The sequence below is a fragment of the Protopterus annectens genome, chromosome 6.part0 (genome assembly GCF_019279795.1).
Source record: "Protopterus annectens isolate FY-2018-M chromosome 6.part0, PAN1.0, whole genome shotgun sequence".
In the NCBI taxonomy this organism is placed as follows: Eukaryota; Metazoa; Chordata; order Ceratodontiformes; family Protopteridae; genus Protopterus; species Protopterus annectens.
Window position 1 is genome coordinate 341,225,786 of NC_056737.1, and position 20,102 is coordinate 341,245,887.

Sequence of the window (20,102 nt, forward strand, 5' to 3'; positions counted from 1 at the left end):
TGACCTGAGTGCGTGGGTTATGTGGCGGATCCTGGCACCAGAAAGGCATCTGACAGTAATTTTCTCCTTGTTTAGCCTGGTGAGTAGGACATCAGTGGGCCTGACTATAGAGTCACCTATGACTAGTGTGTTGGGTACGTTGTTTTGTCTTATTGGCTGTGGTTGAGTTGTACACTGAGTCTGTGGGCTGTGTCATTTGGGTTGTGTTGGGGGATGGAGGTTGCTTGCGTTTCAGCTTTGGAGGTCTCTGTTGCTTAGACAGATTATTATTGAGAGCCTCCGCGAATGTTTTTGTGTTACTGTGTGTGGATTTTGGTGGTGTAGATTTAGTGAGACTGTGATGAGTGTGGTGTGGTGCAAATGTTTACCTTCTCCTCATGACTGTCAAGTTCAGTCTTGGTTGGAGAGAGTTTTACCTCCAGTTTGGCTAGATGAGTGCATCTCTCACAGGTTGTAGTGTTGGCTGGTAGGAGGATAGAGTTGTCTGTGTACATTAGGCAATTTCTACATTCCCTCAAGATGCCCAGATTCATCAGACAGACAGGAGAGAACACTGGGAGCTGACCCTTGGACATGCCTGAATAAAAAAATTTTTTTCCTCTAGATAAGTGAGGAAAGTGAGTACAAGAGCTGTTTTTCTCCAAGCAAGTGAGAAAAGTAAGTACAAAAACAGTTCTCCTCTAGGTAATGAGGAAGGTTGAGTGCTATAGTAACTATTAGTAACTTATTTAGTGCTTACAAGTTCTGAACGAGTGCTGAGCACGAATAAGCAAATTTAAGTGCTAAAACTAAGAATCTGTAACTGCACTAGAAGAGTTACAGGACAGAAACAAGTGCAAATGCAGGCTTTCAAATCAGAAAGTTGAGAGAGATGGAAGAGATTGCCCAAATGGCCAATAACTACAATTTCTGGGCCAGAACCACTTCTTATGTGGTAGACAGGTTAGAAAATGCTTACCACTCCCACTGATAAGCTAGAAGGCTTCCCTCGAACACAGAAAGGCTTGGGGGGCTCAGAAGCTTACATACAGTCTTGGATGCAGCAAATGTGTATCTGGAACACTAGTTACAGGAAAGGTAAGAAACAGGCTTACAGTTTTATTTTTTTTTTGTTTTTTGTTTTGTTTTAATATACAGAAAAGTAGCTAAGACAGTAGTAAAAAATAATTCATATGTAGTGCAAGCTAGCACACTTGAGTATGTAGCAATGTTAGACTAAACACAGTTTAAAAATGCAATTAAATTAAAAAGGACTAAAAGCAAGTGCAGAAAGAGTTTATTAGGTAGAATGTGGTAAAGATATGGGACTGGGGGAGTGTCCCAGATCAAATCTACAGTGGGGCAACTGCAAAAGCCTGTAGCATATGGTTATACATAATTGTATTAGGAGGAAACTGTTATAATCCCTCCAGTGTTTATTTATCCAAGGTGCATAACTTCCTAGTTCAGTGGGTTTCAGTTTTAATCCTATTGTCCTTTATTTTATAAATCTTCTACCACATGGATGCTTTTGAGCCTAGTGAGACTAGCCACTTTGTAGATGCATAACTAAAATTTAAATTGCATCAATAAACCAGTGAATATTCACATCATATCTTATAGTGCAATATTATGCCAGGATTCAATATGGGTCAAAGTTGGTGGTTTCATTTCATCAAAAACTGTCTTTTGAATGGCTTTCACAGACTAATTATAAATACCTTGTTTCCTGTGGGGACAAAGCCATCCCACATGCTGCAATAAGAGGCTTTCTCTTCTGAGCCTCCTTACTTGTTAACACAAAGCTCAGTGAACCTGTGGGTAATGGGGGGGGGGGGGCTCTGCCGTCATCTCATTTAGGATCATACTTTATCTAATTGCTCATAACCCTCAGTTGGCAGCTGTCAAAGCAGTGACTCTAATCATAATGTTACATATATATTTTCCTTACCTCTCCACTTAATTCCACATCCTATATGAAGTGGAACATGGCAACACATACAGAGTAAGGCAGAAGGTAAAGCTGCAGAGATTGTATTTCATGAGTCCAATTCTAATTATGGCTGTAACTGTTGTCCTAACTCCAGTTGTAGTGCACTCTGTATCTATAATTTCAGATGTTAAGATTGGACTTGCAGTTAAGGTTAAGGACATTGAAGCAAAGGGGTCTTGTTGCTGCAATTTTATAATTGGAAGTTGCTTGAGGCTTTATGTACTTGTATGAAATAATGAGGGGGCAGGGTTCTAGAGCAGTAAAAGAAAACATGAAAAGCATATACATTGTTAGAGCTGATACAGAAGTGGTTACTAGTGCTTTGGAAATGTATGGGGGCCAAGATTAGGCCATTTTCTTTGATGCACTTGTGTTTAGTATTTGGGGCATATTTTAGTTTTTTTTTTTTTTTTCACAGTGCGTACAGGGTCAAAGCAAAAATGCAATTCTAAGTCTGTCTTATCTGTCAGCATCCTTATGAAAACATTCTTTTGAAGTAAAACAGGTTGTAAATCCTGAGTGTTAGCAGAAATGTTGGCTTTTAGAGGGAAAAAAAACTGTAAATAAGATTTTTGAAGTGACTGAAATGTTAGGTTTTCAAACAAAAATGTAAAATTTCAAACAGGAATTTTTACATTGCTGTAAAGCAGCATTCTTATTGTACTTTTTTGCATGTGTCTTGTCTATGGCATTCCACTACTACCTTGCATGTGTTTACATTCCAGATGCTGAGATATACCCTAGACAAGTATGGCCTGGAGCGGGTGAAAATCGTGGCCAGTGATGACCTTTGGCTTCCCATTTCCCGTTCCATATTACAGGATTCTGAGCTGCAGGAAGCAGTTGAAATTATAGGGTATATGTGTTTCTTTTTATGTCTTTCTTTCTGTAGCATTTTGAATACTGCTGTGTTCCATGCTGTCAAATTTCATTTTCCACTTGCTTGGATAAATGAAACCAAGTGATACCTGCTGATTGAGCATTTAATGTTTCCCTTAACCTTTAAAAATATATTGCCTATCTGATGTTGTGTATCTGTCCTTTTTCCCAACCCTTGGCTACTACTCTGTGTTCTCCTGCGCTTTCGCTTTGGGGAAGTGGAAGCTGCTATTTTTTTTTTTTTATTTCTGATTAAGAAAATCAGGCCCATTTTCTTCTTCTCTCTGTCAGTCATCAGTCCCATCCATTCCCCATCAGTGGGGAGAAGGTCATCCTGGAGTTGCTATCAGAGTAGCTTCAAGCTTTCTTAGTATACCCCTGCAAAAACACATGGTAAAGTGCAGGGGAAGGGATATGCAATAGGCTGACCACTGGGGCTGTCCCTGCCTGAAGCACTTGGGGGTGGATCTGATGGTGTCTTAGTCACCTTTCATCACATCAGGGTCTTGGATCCGACGTCTGATCTGAGCCAGCATACTTTAGACAACAGCTTAGCTCAAGCTCCTCCCCTTCCGTAATGCTGTGCTGCCCTCTAACCCCCCTCAGATCTCGTTTGCCGCTTTTGCTAGTCAGACGCAGTTCGCTCAGCTCCTCGTGGTTTGTAAGTAGGCATTATTTATCTTGGGAGATTGCATTTCTGGCTTGTGGTTTGCCTTGTCCCTTGGGTTTTGTTTGCATTCGGTATTTCCATTTTGGAGAAAACCTTAGGTTTTAAGAGGTGATCCTCGTGTGGTCGGAAGATGCCTGCCTCCGACTCGCATGAGGAGTGCCTTTATTGTCTTGGCGGCGACCATCTGGAGGTTGAATGTGGCATTTGCACTGTATTCAACCCCAGAGCCTTGGGCGACCACCGAAACAAGCTTTTATTGAAAGACATGGTCAAGGGGGGCCCTTTGGTCATAGAAACCTTAACCAAATTGGGCTCCCCTAGACATAAGAAAAGGGATCCCTCCTCTGCCATTTCCGCAGGGGAGGTTCCCTCTAAACTACCCAGGCTGTCAGATCCCAGGTCCCCAGATCTGACTCCAGCCAATGCGGAGTCGGATGTGAGAGCCTCGGATCAGAGAACTTCCAGTGAGTCCACCCCAGGATCCAAGGCCTCCGATTCCAGGTCTCTGGATTTGAAGGTCTTGCCCTCGACTCCCGGATCCAAGACTCCTACCACTAGGCTTTCGGATATGAATAAGGATGCACTTGCTACAGATCTGACCTCCTCGGATCCGAGAATTTCGAGATCTGTCCCCTTCGGATCCTTTACTGTACTTTGGCCCAAGCTGGCCAGATTCGAGAACCTTGCAAGATCCCATTACCATGGAGGAATTTTCTATGGAGCCCCCCAGTGTGGAACAGTTGTTTAGCCCCTTGTTCAGGGCCCATTCTCCAAATCGCAGAAAGAGATCCTTGGGGTCTCAGCACAGTTCTCCAGCGAGGTCCTCCATCTCCTCCCGATCTTCCAGGTGTATTCTCCCTATAGATATGGACAAGATGATGCGGTCCTTCTTAAAGGCTCAAATTGAGTTGGGGCTATTGGCTTCCCTGACCCACAGGCCCAGGGAACTATCTCCCACTCCCCACTTACATGTTCATCGTGTTTCACTGTTGCAGTCATGACTGTAGGTTTCTCCCCTGTCGGCAGGCAGTCCTCGGTCGGCCAGAATCCCAAAGTCTGGGTCCGGCGTCGGCTGTTCAGCCATGCTCCCTGACGTCAGAGCGCCAGGAGTACAAAACTGACTGCTGACGCCATGTTCTCCAGTCTTTCTTGCCGTGCGGTGATAGCAGTTCGCTAGTGCCGGTCGGCTGACTCCTGACAATTTTTTATAAAAGTACTTCAGTCCGAAGACTTTCTTCTCCTACTCCAGCTAAGTACCCCGTTGGGGAAACTTTTTTCTTGCTCCAGTCCGATGTCAGAATAAGTTAATAATTGTATTTCATGTGGGAAGCAAATACCTCATAAGGATTTTCATTCTTACTGTATTCCTTGCTTAGGCCCTGACCACGACATAGCTAGTTGTCGGTTTTGTGCTAGATTCAATCAACGTACGATTAAATGAAGGTACGATTTTGCATTTCATTGCTTCGGCAGGCGTTTTAATTATAAAATGTCGTCGGATACGGTTCCGGCTACCGGAGTTCACAAACGACGCAAGGATAAAGACAGGCCTCCGAGGTCCAAATCAGACTATGTTGTACAAGCAGAGCCAGCTTCAGGTTCGGCCGTCGTCAGTGAGGCACTTTTGCAGCCCCTGTCGTCGGCCATTTCGGAACCGATGGCCGAAATGGACTCCCACGAGGAGCCAACTAGGCCTTTGAATATTTCTGTTGCAGGACCTTTGGACAATGCTCCTTTGGATGGGTCCGGAGCCACTGTGCAGGTACTGGCTTCCGAAGGGGTTTTCAGGCCTACTCAGCTTCTAATAAAGGCAAAGCCAAAGACAAAGGCAAAGACTCCTTCCAAATCAAAGACTGCAGCCCAGGCCTCTTCTGATCCGGCACCCAGGTCTCAGAAACAGTTTCTTAAGATGGCGGAGGACTTACTTACTATGATTAGGGGATCACATCCCCCTCCAGATAAAAGGCCAAGGCAGGAAGTTTATTATGACTCCTCTGATCAGGCTTCTGTTTCTTCAGTTTCTTCTTCTGACCAGGAATATTCTTTCCCTCCTTATGAGGATTCTGATGCTTAGGAATCCATTCCTTCAGCTTCTCCCCCTGAGGATTTCTCTTTTGGGGAACCTTTGCATGAAATGAGGGAACATTTTCACTGGGAAGGACAGGCGTACTCAGAATCTAAGAAAAGACTAAGGGATTTTCTTCTTCCCCAGCATAGACCCCTGGCTATCCCTCCTGTTTTAGATATTGTGGATGATGCTTTTTCGGAGGCCAACTTATCTCTTGACTCTCTTCCTCCAGCTCCTGTTAAACCAGACAGATATTATAGGGTTCCTGATTCCCACCAGTTTTTATACAAGAATCCTACTGCTGACCCTGAAACCATTTCTCAGGGTCCTAAGGGGGTTAAGGCCGCTTCTGCTAAAAACCCCATTTCCACTGAGAAGGATTCCAGATCTTTAGAAAGATGGGGCAAAAAAGTGTACACTTCTGCTACTTTATCTATTAGGGTTTTAAATTGTCAGTTTCATATGCTGAAATACCAGCAATTTCTCCTGTCTGTTTTAAAACAAAAGCTTACTTCCATTTACGCCTGTGCAGATGATAAGGAATTACATGACTTAATGCATGCCACTGAACAAGTTGGGAAGCATGGTTTACACTGTGGATTTGATGCCTTAGAGGCTTCTTGTAGGGCTGCTGCCTCTGGCACAGTCATTAGAAGGCATGCATGGTTAAAGGAACGAAATTTGCCAGATCAAGTAAAAGCTAAATTATTGGATGCTCCTGTTCAGCATAATGTTTTGTTTGGATCTAAAGCTGAAGAGTTGATAAAGAAGATGGAGGACAAGGCAAAATCCATGGAAACAGTTAAGGATTTCTTACAAGTACAGCCACCCAGATTTAGTAGGAATTGGCCTACAAAAAATTGGTCCTTTCCCAATTCAGACAGGCCTCAGAGGGGTAGATACAGACGCTCCCGAGGAAGGCCTCGGTCACAAGCCTCTTATAGTCCAAGACAGTGGACTGCTTCAACCCCTAGGGGAGGAGAGGACAGGTTGCAAGCTCATAGAAAACAGACTCAATGACTCCCTCTGTTGGGCTGCAGGAACTTCTTGCCTGGAAGCCCCTCTCGGAGGAAAACTTTCTCTTTTTCACCTAAATTGGACTCTTATAACCCAAGACAAGTGGGTTCTGGATGTGGTTTCAAGAGGTTACAAATTCCATTTTCATACCCTACCAAGACCAAGCGGATGGCCAGATCTTCCAAAACATCAATGGTTAGAGGCCTTAAACCAGGTGGAAGCTCTCTTGGCTATGAAAGCCATAGAACTAGTTCCACTTTCAGAGATGGGACAAGGTTTTTACTCAAGGCTCTTTCTAGTCCCCAGGAAGCAAAATTCATGGAGACCCATTCTGGATCTGTCAGTCTTGAACACTTTTCTCGAGATACCAAAATTCAAGATGCTTACTGTACAGCAGCTACTTCCAATGCTGACCAGAAATGCATGGATGGTAACTTTGGATTTAAAGGAGGCATATTTACACATTCCCATCAGGGAGGAATGCAGAAAATACCTCAGGTTCAAGGCCGGATCGAGGCACTATCAATTCTCTGCGCTGCCCTTTGGATTGTCTACTGCGCCCAGGGTCTTCACCAAATGCCTGGCTCCAGTAGTAGCTTATTGCAGACTCAAGGGAATTCAAATTTACACTTATCTGGACGACTGTCTTATTCAGGCAGACAGCAAGGATGTCTTACTCCAGCATCTAGAGTTTGTTCAGAATCTTCTCAAGTTCCTGGGATTCACTGTAAACATAAAAAAGTCAAATTTGACACCCTCACAACAGATAATTTTTCTGGGCGCTGCTCTAAACACAACAACCCAGATTGCATTTCTGACATACGAAAAACAATTACAGCTGGCTTCAACTTTCAAAACCTTGGCAACATTAACTCTGCTATCTGCAAGGAGATTCCTGCAGGCTTTGGGTTATATGGCCTCCTGCATCCTTCTCGTACCATATGCAAGACTACATATGAGGAAAATACAGTGGTACCTAAAAAGTGTATGGTCTCAGCATTGCCACAGTTTAGACATACAGATCTCCATCCTGCCTTGTCTTCAAAAGGAATTCCTTTGGTGGTCCAAGGCATGTACTCAAAATAAAGGAAGACCCTTCTCTCTGCCTCCTGCCACTCAGATTCTAACCATGGACGCCTCAGATTATGCATGGGGAACCCATTTTCAGGGCAACTGTCTGCAGGGCCTTTGGAAAGAGGATCAGAAGCACCTGCATATCAATTTAAAGGAAATGTTAGCCGTTCAGAAAGCTATTTTGGCCTTCAAGAATCTTCTACAACCAGGACAACTACTGATATGGACAGACAACACCACAGTTATGTGGTACATAAACAAGCAAGGGAGATCTCATTCCTATCCCCTTTGCAGACTAGCCATGAATCTTTGGAACACAGCTCTAGCTTGCAATTTGGACCTTCAAGCTCAGTTTCTACCAGGGAAGCAAAACTTCCTGCCAGACTGTCTGAGCAGAAACCTATCGGATCCACACGAACGGATGCTGGACACCGAAATATTCAACATGATTACAGCAGTCTGGGGATGTCCTCACATAGACCTCTTTGCATCCTACTTCAATCATCAACTACAGATTTTTTGCACCAGGACATTCCACAAACTAGCCTGGAAAGTGGATGCACTGTCATTCAGTTGGAGAAACCTCTCTGGGTATGCCTTTCCGCCTCTTCCTCTACGGGTATTATTAAAGATCAAACAGGACAAGCCCAAAATGATAATCTTGCTGGGCCCAAATTGGCCTCTACAGTTTTGGTACCCAACACTGAAAAACCTTTGCCTGGAGCCCCCTTGGGTTTTACCACAGATTCCGAACCTTCTGTCCCAACACCAGGGTCAGGTTCTGCACTCCCATGTCAAAACTCTCAGCCTGGTGGCCTGGTTAATCCAGGGTCTTTGATTCATTCTCTCCTACCCAATCAGGTTATGGATGTCATTTTAGAAGCCAGACGTCCTAGCACTAGAAAATCTTATGCAGGAAAATGAAAAAGATTTTGTTCCTGTATGCAGGCTCAGGATTCTGATCCTCTTATTCCTAACATTCCTCTGATTTTACTTTACCTGACAGACCTCTTACATAAAGGGTCTCTCTTTCTCTTCCATAAAGATACATGCCTCTGCTATTTCTGCTCATTATAATACAGACCCTCCAATCCCACCAGCTCATGAGACAGTTTCTCATGGGAGCTAAGAACTTAAGGCCCCCTAAATCTCCTTCCATTCCTGCTTCGGATCTCAACTATGTTTTGGAAAAACTCACCTTACCTCCCTTTGAGACTGCTGCCACATCTGACATCAAGTTTTTATCTTGGAAGACAACTATCCTGTTAGCTCTGACCTCTGCCAGGAGAGTTTCGGAGTTGCAAGCTCTCATGGCTGTGGAACCTTATATTATTTTTCATCAAAACAGGGTGTCTTTAAGGACTAATCCTACTTTCATGCCTAAGGTGATTTCCAAAGTGGCTTTAAATTAAACTATTCACTTGCCAACTTTTTTCCCCACTCCTCAGAATAAGGGGGAAAGGATCTTGCATTCCTTGGATGTACACAGACAACTACGTTTTTACCCGGACAGAACCAAGGACATCAGGAAATCAGAGCAATTGTTTGTTTCTTATGCTTCAAGTTCCCAAGGTAAAGCTATTTCAAAACAGACCATTTCCAAATGGATTGCTCATGGCATCAGATTTTGCTATTCACACCATGGAAAGCAAATCCCAGGGACTATAAGGACTCACTCTACCAGAGCTGCTGCCACTTCAGCTGCCTTCCTCAGAGGAGTTCCTACCAAGGACATTTTGGAAGCTGCAACTTGGAGTTCAGTGCATACTTTTTCTAAGCACTACAATCTACCTCTTTACTCTAAGTCTAGGGCAGGCTTTGCTTCTGCAGTCTTGCAGGGCCTTTTAGCCGCCCACTCTACTTTATGACCACCTCCCTTTTATTCTGCTTTGGGATTCAACCCTACAGTCATGACTGCAACAGTGAAACACGATGAACATAGTACAGTTGTGTACACTTACCATAAATGTAGATGTTCGAGTGTCTTCACTGTTGCAGTCTGGGTTTCCCTCCCTCCTGTCCCCTCTTATTTTTTCTTTTGTGTGGTTCCTTTTTTCACCCTTCTTCTGAGGTGTATTTGCAAAGGGACATCTGGGGCAAGAAAAACTGGAGAACATGGCGTCGGCTGTCAGTTTTGTACTCCTGGCGCTCTGACGTCAGGGAGCATGGCTGAACAGCCGACGCCGGACCCAGACTTTGGGATTCTGGCTGACCGAGGACTGCCTGCCGGCAGGGGAGAACCCTACAGTCATGACTGCAACAGTGAAGACACTCTAACATCTACATTTATGGTAAGTGTACACAACTGTACTTTTCTCCTCATCCGATCTTACACGGATTGGATTTTTAGGGACCGGTGTGCAGTGCGGAGGCAGTTGGGGTATCGTTCTCCCCTTTGGTTCCTTCCCCATCAGGATCTATGGCTGGTGATGTTCCCATTCTCCCGGGACAGGCGGGCCCACAAGTTTGGGTTGCTGCCCCGGACTCCATGGGGGTGGGTTCTGGTCCAGGGTTTTTGGACTGTTCTCTGCCCCTCGGTGCTTTGGTGCTTGACGCCTCTGGCCCGGCACTGTCTGGAGGGTTTGGGGATCTGGCAGGGTCGGTCTCCTCTTCTGTTGTGGTGTTATCAGCAAGAGAGGGGGACAGAGCCTCAACCACCCCCTCCATGCTCCGGGCAGTGGAAAGTTCACTCTCTGCGGTCAGAGTTGCCTCCCCTGCTCGTGGTCTCCCTTCCCAGCCCAAGAATTTAGGCGGACCCACTTAACTTGCTCCTGGTCAGCCCGTCCAGTCTAGCCTCTGGGGGGGATCCTCCCCTGTAGGGGTCCATTCTTCTTCTGAGTCTTCCCCCCAGCCTCTTGCGGAGGAAGATCCTCAGAAGAGGACATATAAGAGGAGGCATCTGGACTCCCCCATGGAGTCCCTTTCCGAGAACACGGATGCCGATGAAGGGGATGGGTCCCCAAGGTTGCCACTCAATGATGTCTCCTTCGGAGACATACTAGAGATCCTTAAAGCCTAAGGGTGGCTGGTCTGCCCAGTTCCCCGTCCTCAGAGGAATCTGTGTTTCTGAGGCTTTTGGTATGGGCCCATCTACCTCTTGGGTGCCCCCCCCCCGCTGACCCTTTAATTAATCTCGTTGCCAGCAGGGCTTCCGAGCCAGGTACCATGGAGCCAGTGGCCCAAAGAGCTGACAAGTTTTTAAGCCCCTCTTCAGATAAAACCTTCTAGTCCAAGGTGGTTCCAGTTGATGCTGTTGTGGTGGCTGCCAGCACCAAGAAAGAACTGGCAGAGCAGAGTTAGTCTGTCTACCCTTCCAATCATGAATCTAGAGCTGTAGACAGGTTTGGAAAGAAGGTGCTCGCATCGGCTTCGTTCAGCCCTGAATTATTTAACTCATTTCACCCATCACCAGAGGGACTTGATTAAGGTTCATAGGTTCATACTAGGCTATCTGCCCGAGGGCATTTGCAAGCCTAGCCCATAGTTTTGTGGCTTACGCCACCCCTTTAGTATGGGGAACTATACCCATTATTTTGCTGTGCCTCTGTCGAGCAGTGACACTGAGGTAATCCCTGGGGTATATCTGCGATCTCCCATCCATTGGTCAAGATTTCTCTTGAACAAGGCCAGCGAGGTGCTCTGCCTCACATATACCGGGATTTTATTCCACAGCATAGGGAGTCTTTGGGTGATGAATCTATCCCTCCAGCATGTCCTATTAATAGCCGTGTCGAGGTTTAAGTCTCCTGCCCTTGTGGCTCTGATGGATCTAGATTTTTTGAGGTGAAGCATATTCATCAAATCTGGGTTTGACATGGCCTTGTATGTTAGGCAAAGGTCACCTCTGAGCAAGCGGTAAGCGACTGAATAGAGCTGGAGTTCTTTCAGTCGGGCAGCATAGGACAGATGTTTGAGACCCTTTATCCATTTGGTGAGGAACTTTTGTGGCCTCTCCAGCTGCTGCAAGTGTCGGGTCAGATACATTCCGAATGGGGCGTTGTACTCAATCATTGGTCTGATGAGTGATGAGTATAGGGAGACTATGACCTCCCTTGATCTAGATGAGAATCCCTTCATGATAAGGTGGGCAATGTAGAAGGTCTTCCTAACTACTTTAGCTACATGGGTGTCGAATGACAGACTACTATCAACCTGGGTCCCCAGGTCCCTGATAACTTCTTCTGTGCTCAGTGGATTTCCACCTATTTGGTAGCTAGGGGTAACCTTGTTTTTCCCGAAGGGTATGACTATGCATTTTTTGGCATTTAACTTTAGGCCATGGCTCTGGCACCAGTTATCCGTTTCTGTGAGATCCTTCTGAAGGATATCTGTGTCAGATGTGTTTTCTACTATGGCGCCCAGTTTGCAGTCATCTGCAAACTTTGTCAGCCATAACCCTCCTGTGTTTGCTTGTACTTCGGAAAAGTAGATGCCAAACAAGAGTGGGCCCAGGACTGAGCCCTGTAGTACACCACTTGTGACAGGCTTTGAGTCTGACATGGAGCCAGCAACTCTGACCCTGTGGGTTCTGTCACTCAGCCAGTTTGCAACCCATCTTGTGATGTATGGGTTAACATTTAAGCTGATGAGTTTTTCAATGATACCCGAGTGGGGTATTGTATCGAAGGCCTTCGCCAGATCGAGGTAGGCTGTATGGACTGCCTTTCCCTCATCAATGGCTTTGGTGACTGTTTGAAAAAGTCAACCAAGTTTAGAAGGCATGATCTGCCTTTGACAAAGCCAAACTGGGATGGATCCAAAGTCTGCAAATTCCCTATGTCTTTATTTATGAGGTCCATTATGATCCTCTCCATGGCTTTGCAGATAAGGCTTGTCAAGCTAATGGGCGGTAATTTCCAGGGTCGGTGGAGGCACCGCCTTTGTGAAGTGGGACCACAGTTGCAGTGCGCCACTCCTGGAGTGCGTATCCAGAGGTAAGACTATGATTAAACAGCTGTCCTAGCTGTGGGTTTGATTCAGCGTTGAGTTCGTGGAGCACACAGCCGGGGACACCATCAGGTCCCATGGATGCTGTGTTTTTTGCTTTGGAGTAAGCAGTTCTCACTTTGGCGTTTGGGTTTTTTGTGGGGCTGCAATAGCTTGGTAGAGATATCCCTCCTTTTGGGGAGGGGAGAAGTTTGCACTGAACCTGTCAGCCAGTATGTTGGCAATGTCTGTAGGATCAGTAATCTTCACATCATTTTGAACTAGTTCTGAGCATATCTGGGAGTTTCCTCCCAGGTTTCTAACATAGCTAAAGAAGGCCTTATGATTGTCTTTTGAGTCTTTAGCTATTTTTCTCTCGAAATTTGCTTTGGATGATTTTATGAGAGCTCTTAGTTTTTTACTTATAGTGATCAAGGGTGTCTTACCTTTTAAGGATTTTGCTCTATCTTGTAGTAGCTTCCTCCTTTTGTTGTAGAGTTTGTTTATGGCTGGGGTCCACCAGACTGGGCGCTTGCCTTTGGTACAAAGAGTCTTTGTTTTGCTTGGGATTGCCTTATCCATGCAGTCCTGCAGGTGCTGGTAGAAGGCATTTGTAAGTGATTCAGCGGCTTGAGTACTGTTTTCCATGACTCGGGGCCTTAAAGGAGACCACACTAGTCTTTAGAAGTGTGAAGTCGGCTTTTGAGTTGGTCTCTACTGTGGTCTTTTTATTTCAGGTGGGGGTGGGATGAGGACCTCCAGCGAGATTAGTTGTGATCTGATCTCACCAGTGAGGGTATACTTCGGTGTTGAACATTGTGCTCCCATGTTCGTGATGATGAGATCAAGTATGTTTTCTCCTCTTGTGGGGATGGTGACTAGTTGTTCCATGGCATTTGAGTTTATGAATTCCAGGAACTTTTGGGCTAGGGTGTTTGGGCTTGAGTAGTGTTCCCAGTCTATATTAGGGTAATTGAAGTCACCTAGTATGATGGTGTTTGGTGATACATTTATCCCCTCTAGTGTTTTGAGGAAGGCCATGTGAGGTTCCTGAGTTTGTGAGGTGGCCTGTAACATGCTACAATTTGCAGAGCAGTCTTGCCTATGGTTAATTGCACCTGGATGGTCTCCGATGCATCGCGTTGCCACCAGTCTTGAGGTGTGGGTGTCCTTGATGAATATGGATACCCCTCCTTTCTTGGTATTGTCCGGATTTTGGGGCGGGCGTATGATAAGAGGTAAAACCTGATAGTGCTGGGGTGCTCTCAGGAGCCTTGAACCAGGTTTCTGTCACTGCACAGACATCGATGTTCTCCATACTGAGAAGGGCCTCGAGTGCGTGCATTTTGAGATTTAGACTTCTGGCATTGAGCAGCATTACCCTTAGTTTTTCCTTTTTGTGTTCTAGGGTGGTAGGTTTAGAATTTGAGCCTTGCCTAAAAAAGGCACTATGGGGGTGGCAAGAGCCTTTGCCAATATCCGGAATCCCAGGGGTGACAGGTGCAAGCCGTCCCTTGCGAAGCAGCGTGGCTTGTCCAGCATGTCATCCCAGGCAGACAGACATTGGATCCTTTCAACTTCCCTCGCAGAGTCCATGTCTGAGGAGGAATTTCACTCCATTTCCCCCAAGCTGGCTACTCTTACTTCTATAGCCAACTCGTCCATGAGGTTAATCTACAGTGTTGCAGAAGGTTCCTCACAGGCGGCCGGTACAGGCATTGCCATCAGGCACCATGCCTGGTTGCATTTATGTGGTTTGGGGAGACCTTCAAAACATCTTTCCCAATGCCCCCTTTGATGGTTCCTCCCTCTTTGGACCTAGCGTTAAGGAGACTTTAACCCACAGTGAACAGGAACAGAAGATGCTGTTGGCTGTCGGGATCAAATTTTCTACCCATCCAAAGGTCCTTTTTTAAGACCCAAAGGGGGATTAGGAAGATGTGGTTCCACAAGGTGGAGACTCCCTTTTGAGGAAGTTCATGACGATTTCTGTTCCATGGAATGGGGGAGATGTTTCAATGGCAGATGTCACCCTAGGGGCAGGGGAGGCCCACACAATCAAGGTTCCAGGGAACCCTTCTCTGAGAAACCTTTTCAGCGTCCCCTGAGGTGTTGGCCAACTGTCCCGCCCTGGAGGCAGTCGGGGGGGGGGGTCACTTGGCTTTGCACCCTTTAGCCTGGGCAAATATCACAAACTATCAATAGGTGCTAACAATTATATCCAGGGGCTGTTGCATTCCCTTTTCAGAAACACCACCAAAGAACAGAAATCTCCCAGATGCTCCACCCAGTCAGAGAGAGTTTGCCAGACTGGAGGTCTCCAACCTCCCTTCGAAAAAAAGCCACCCAAAAGGTCCCCACAGGACAGAGAAGATCCGGAACTTACTCCCATTTCTTTTAGTACCCAAGAAAACAGGGGACCTGCATCCCATTTAAGTTTTAAGCTTTCTTAAACCTATGCGTCAGGAAGTCAAAGTTTTAGATAGTCACTGTGCAGTCAATTGCGCCCCTTTTGCACAGCAACGACTGGATATGCTTGGTGGATCCCCAGGATGCATACTATCATATCAAGATAGACCGGTGGTCCAGGAGATTTCTCTGCTTTCTCTTGGGAGCTGATCATTTTCAGTTCAGAGCCCTGCCCTTTGGCCAAACCATAGCCCCCGGTTGTTCACCAAATGCGTGGCAGTGGTGGCAGCTCATCTCAGGCTGCAGGGACTCCAGTCCCTCCCTAGACGATTGACTCTTCATAGCCCCCACAAAGCATCAGCTACAGGAGAACATACGCTTCTTGTTTCGTCTCTTTTATCAGTTGGGGATAACAGTGAGTCTGGCCAAATCTTCCTTGATCCCGTCTCAGCAATTGGAATTCATAGGCACTCGGTTGTATACCACCTTGGCGATTGCAGCTCTTCCTCCCCGACGCGTGCTTTTTCACTCTCATGTTCAGGTTCTCCTGGAGCAAACTCTCCCTCCAGTGTCGCACATTCTCAGGGCTCTAGGTTCCATGGGAGCAGCCATTTATCTAGTCCCACTTGCAAGGTACTACATGAGAGTACTGTGGTGGACTCTAGCAGTCCAGTGCTCTGCTCTGTCTCACCCCCTGTCAGTCCCCATTCATCTCACTGTAATTTGTTGAAAACGCCTGTTGTGGATGCATCCTCCAGACCTTTTAGCGGGCAGGTCTTTTTATCCCACAGTCACCACAGACGCTTCCCTCCTAGGGTGGGGGGTGGGGGGGCATTTTCAGGTAAAGACTGTCCAAGGGACGTGGTCCCATTTGGAGACCAAACTGCATATAATAGTTCTGGAGATGAGAGCAGTCCTCCTATCGTTGCAAGGTTTTCAGAATTGCCTCCCTCTGGGCACGATAGCAGTTCACATGGACAACATGGCTGTTGTGTGGTACATAAACAAGCAAGGTGGCACACATTCTTATCTGCTCTGTCACAAAGCCATGAGGGTTTGGGAATGGGCAGTGTCCTCTGAGCACTTTCTCATTGCAACGCACATTCCTGTAGCATCCAGCGTGCTGGCGGACAAGCTGAGCAGGGCTATACTGACCCCTCGCGAGTGGTCCCTGAATCCTGTAGTGGCGAAGCAGATTTTCTGTTGGTGGGGCCAACCGAGCTGCATCCCCTTAAATTTCAAATGCAGCAGTTACTTTGACTTGATTCCCCCAGAGGGGGAGTCCCCCAGGGATGCACTGACTCACGCGTGGTCTTCAGGTCCCCTTTACACATTTCCTCCGTTACCCTTCATTCCCACTCCAGAAAGCCAGACACCTCATGACACAATTGATCCTCGTTGGCCCCTTCTGGCCTCGGCAGGTGTTGTTCCCCCTCTTACTGTCTCATCTGAAACACCCGCCTTGGGTACTTGATCCTATTCTGTATCTAATCTCCCATCCGTCATCTCTACTCCTTCCCAATCTGCAGACCCTTCGTCTGACAGCACGGTTTGCCCACTTCCATTGATTTTGGATAAGTCCAGGCTAGCCTCACCAGTGAAGGACATTATCCTCGCTTCCCTGAAGTCTTCCACGAAGAAAGTTTACAGGAATAAGTGGAGGAGATTGTGAATCTGGGCAAAAGATGGGAATCTTGATCCCTTTTTGGATCCCATTTCTGAGATTCTCCTTTTCTTGGACACTCTTTTTTTTAAGGAGGGCTCCAGTTTCTCTACAATAAAAGTTCGGTTGGCAGCAATTTCCAATTTTCATATCAATAATGATCCTACCCTTTCTTCTCGGCTGTGCAAAGCCTTCTTGAAAGGTGTGATGTGAAAGTTGTTCAGTCTCTCTGTTCATTCTTGCACCATGGGTTCGGAACAGATTCCTTGGCTCAGAGTCTGCCGCTTTCACAAGCTCGAGGTTTTAGAGTAGCTCGAGGCCTAGTCACTATCCCATGAAGCTCTGTGTCTCACCTCCGATCTAGTTTGCCACTGCAACAGATCAGAGGTTGAGAGAGAGCTCGGGCCAGTATTTCTAATTTCTAATTGTTATTGGATAGTTATCTTTAGAGTCTTTAATATAAAAAGTGTATTTCTTGGTTAGTTAGCCTTAGCTTTTTGTTCAGGCTCTGTCCTTACTGTTTTTTGACAAATTTTCATCTTTATAGAGTGGCTGCTCTTAGGCCTTTCTTGGCCGCATTTTAGTTTCTTTCCCTATCCTGTTTTAAAAAGTTTAGAAAAATTGAAAGCTTTATAGTCAAGAGTTTGACTAGATAATATTAGCTGTTGTAGCTTTTGCAGCTTTAATGTTTTTTCTGTGTGTGTTTTGTTAGTTATTCCACTATTAGATTGGTCTCATTTATCTAGAGTGGTTTGTGTTTAGACAGATGTTCTTCGTGTTCCACTGTTGCAGTCTTCACATTTGGGTTATCTGCTTGCAGTAGCCCTCGGTCGGCATGATTATCAAAGTCTTGGGTCCTGCATCGGTTGCGGTCTCATCTTCCATGATGTCAGGTCATCAGGGGTATAAAGCATGCAGCCGACGCCATTACATCTGTCTTTCTTGCTGTGTGGTGCCCGAAGCAGAAGCAGTTCGCAAGTGCCTGTTGGCCGACTCCTGAAATTTTCATTTTCGAGTTTCAGAACCGAAGTCTTCAACTAAAGCTAACAGGGTAACTTTTTCTTGCTCTTTACCAATGTCAGTAAAAGTTAATAATGGTATTTCTTGTGGAAAGCAAATACTTCATAAAGATTTTCATTCGTACTGTATTCCTTGCCTAGGTCCTGACCACAACGTACCTCGCTGTCGGTTTTGTGCCTTATTTAACCAACGAGCTATCCATGGTCGGTATATTTACGCTTCTAAATATTTCGGTTCTCTGTTCAATTATCCAGATATGTCGTCGGTAAGTTATCCGACTACCGGCATTCTGAAAAAACGCAAAGATAAAGACAGACAGGCCACCTAGGTCCAAAGCTGCCAACGACGCTTCTCCTAAGCCAGTCGCCAGTTCACCGGTACTCAGTGAGGTGCTTTCGCATCCCCTGATACCCGCTACGTCTGATTCGCAGGCCTCTATTGAGACCCATTTGGATTCCGGTATGCCGCGAGATGCTTCAACTATGGAGCCTGCGGATGTCTCTACCTTGGATGGGTCCAGAGCCGCTGTGCAGGCACCGGCTTCTGAGGGTGTATTCAGGCCTACAGACTAGCATATTAAACCGATGCCACCTTCATTTAGGCCAAAGTCTCAAACCATGCCTAAGAAACCAACGCCACCTTCTTCTTTAAGGCCTAAAGCTGAAACCATGCCTAGAAAACAGACGTCCAGGCTGCATGCTCAGGCCTCTATGCCTAAAAAACAAATAAGAATGGCTGAAGACCTTATAACTTTAATCAGGGGAAGCCTACCATCCCCTTCTAAGAGACCTAGGACTGAATTTGCTTATGAACCTTTTGACCTGGATTCTGAAATTTCTGTTTCTTCTGATGACCTGGATTTACCCTTACCTGCTTATGAGGATTCTGATGCAGAGGACTCTGTTCCCTCTGCATCCTCTCCAGAGGATTTCTCTTTTGGTGAAACCTTGCATACTCTTAGGGAGCATTTCCACTGGGAAAGCCAGGATTACTCTGATTCAAAAAGGAGGCTTAGGGACTTCTTACTCCTGCCTCAACACAGGCCTTTAGCTATCCCTCCTGTACTACACATTGTTGATGTTGCCTTTTCGGAATCTAGTTTGGCCCCTGATTATTTGCCTCCTGCTTCCAGAAAACCTGATAGATATTACAGGGTTCCTGATTCTCACAAGTTCCTTTTTAAACATCCTACTGCAGATCCTGAGACTATTTCACAGGGACCCAAGGGCATTAAGGCTACTACTGCCAAAAATCCTACACCTTCTGATAGAGACTCCAGGGTGCTGGGTAGATGGGGAAGAAGGTATACACTTCTGCAGCCTTGGCCATTAGGGCCTTAAACTGTCAGTTTCATATGTTAAAGTATCAGCAACATATTATTGGATTGCTTAAACAGAAAATGATGTTGATTCCTGACTGTGCTGAAAATAAAGATTTACATGATTTAAGGGGTCCAGGGAAGTAAATAGTGTGGGAAGAAATAGCCAGGGAATTGTTATGGTTAGGCTTGTATAGGCCCTAGTGCCGATAGCCTAGTATCAACCTATGAACCTATAATGCATTCTGCTGAACAGGTTGTAAAACATACTTTGCAATGTGAGTTTGATTCATTAGAGGCCTCTTGCAGGGCTGCTGTCACTGGGTCTGTACTTAGAAGGCATGCTTGGCTTAAGGAACAATCTTTGCCAGATCATGTTAAAGCTAAATTGTTGGATGCTCCCTTAAATTAGGACCGCCTGTTTGGCAACAAAGCAGAATAAGTTCTTAAAAAGATGGAAGAAAAAGCTAAATCTATGTAAACTGTTAAAGATTTCCTACAAGTTCAGCCTCCAAGATTTAGTAGGCATTGGCCCCCAAAGAATTGGTCCTTTCCTGCCTCTTCCAGGCCTTCTCAACCCAAACCCAGAACCAGCAGAAGCCCCAGGTTTCAATCCCAGGGTACGCACAAGACTAAGCAGTGGGGGGTTTCCGCTTCCAAATCAGGGAGTAAAAAGACCCCCCCCCCTGTGGAAAGCTGTTTCAATGACTTCACTTTAAAACTTCCAAGCACTACTCAACTGACTGCTCCTTTAGGGAGAAAGATTGCTCTGCAGGCCAAAAACTGGGAACTCATTACCCAGGACAAATGGGTTTTAAATATAGTTTCCCAAGGATGCAGGTTTCACTTCCACATGTTACCAACCCCAAACGGTTGGCCAGATCTACCCACAAATCAATGGGCAGAGGCTCAAAAGCAAGTACTCTCTCTCTGTCTCTCTCTCTCTCTCTCTCTCTCTCTTAAGCATAAAGGCTATTCAGACTGTAGCAGAAGAGGAAAAGGGACAAGGTTTTTATTCAAAACTTTTCCTGGTACCCAGAAAAGACAATTCATGACATCCTATCCTGGACCTTTCTACCTTGAACA

At 45.8% G+C, this 20,102-nt stretch overlaps 1 protein-coding gene across 1 annotated transcript in view; it reads left to right on the top strand.

The window, feature by feature from the left end:
- Positions 1-20,102, top strand: part of LOC122804310 (galactocerebrosidase-like) — a 553,356-nt gene that overhangs the window by 136,010 nt on the left and 397,244 nt on the right. The window contains exon 7 of the mRNA XM_044074101.1: positions 2,698-2,828. Coding sequence (XP_043930036.1) covers positions 2,698-2,828 — 131 coding nt within the window. The remainder of the gene's footprint in view (positions 1-2,697; positions 2,829-20,102) is intronic.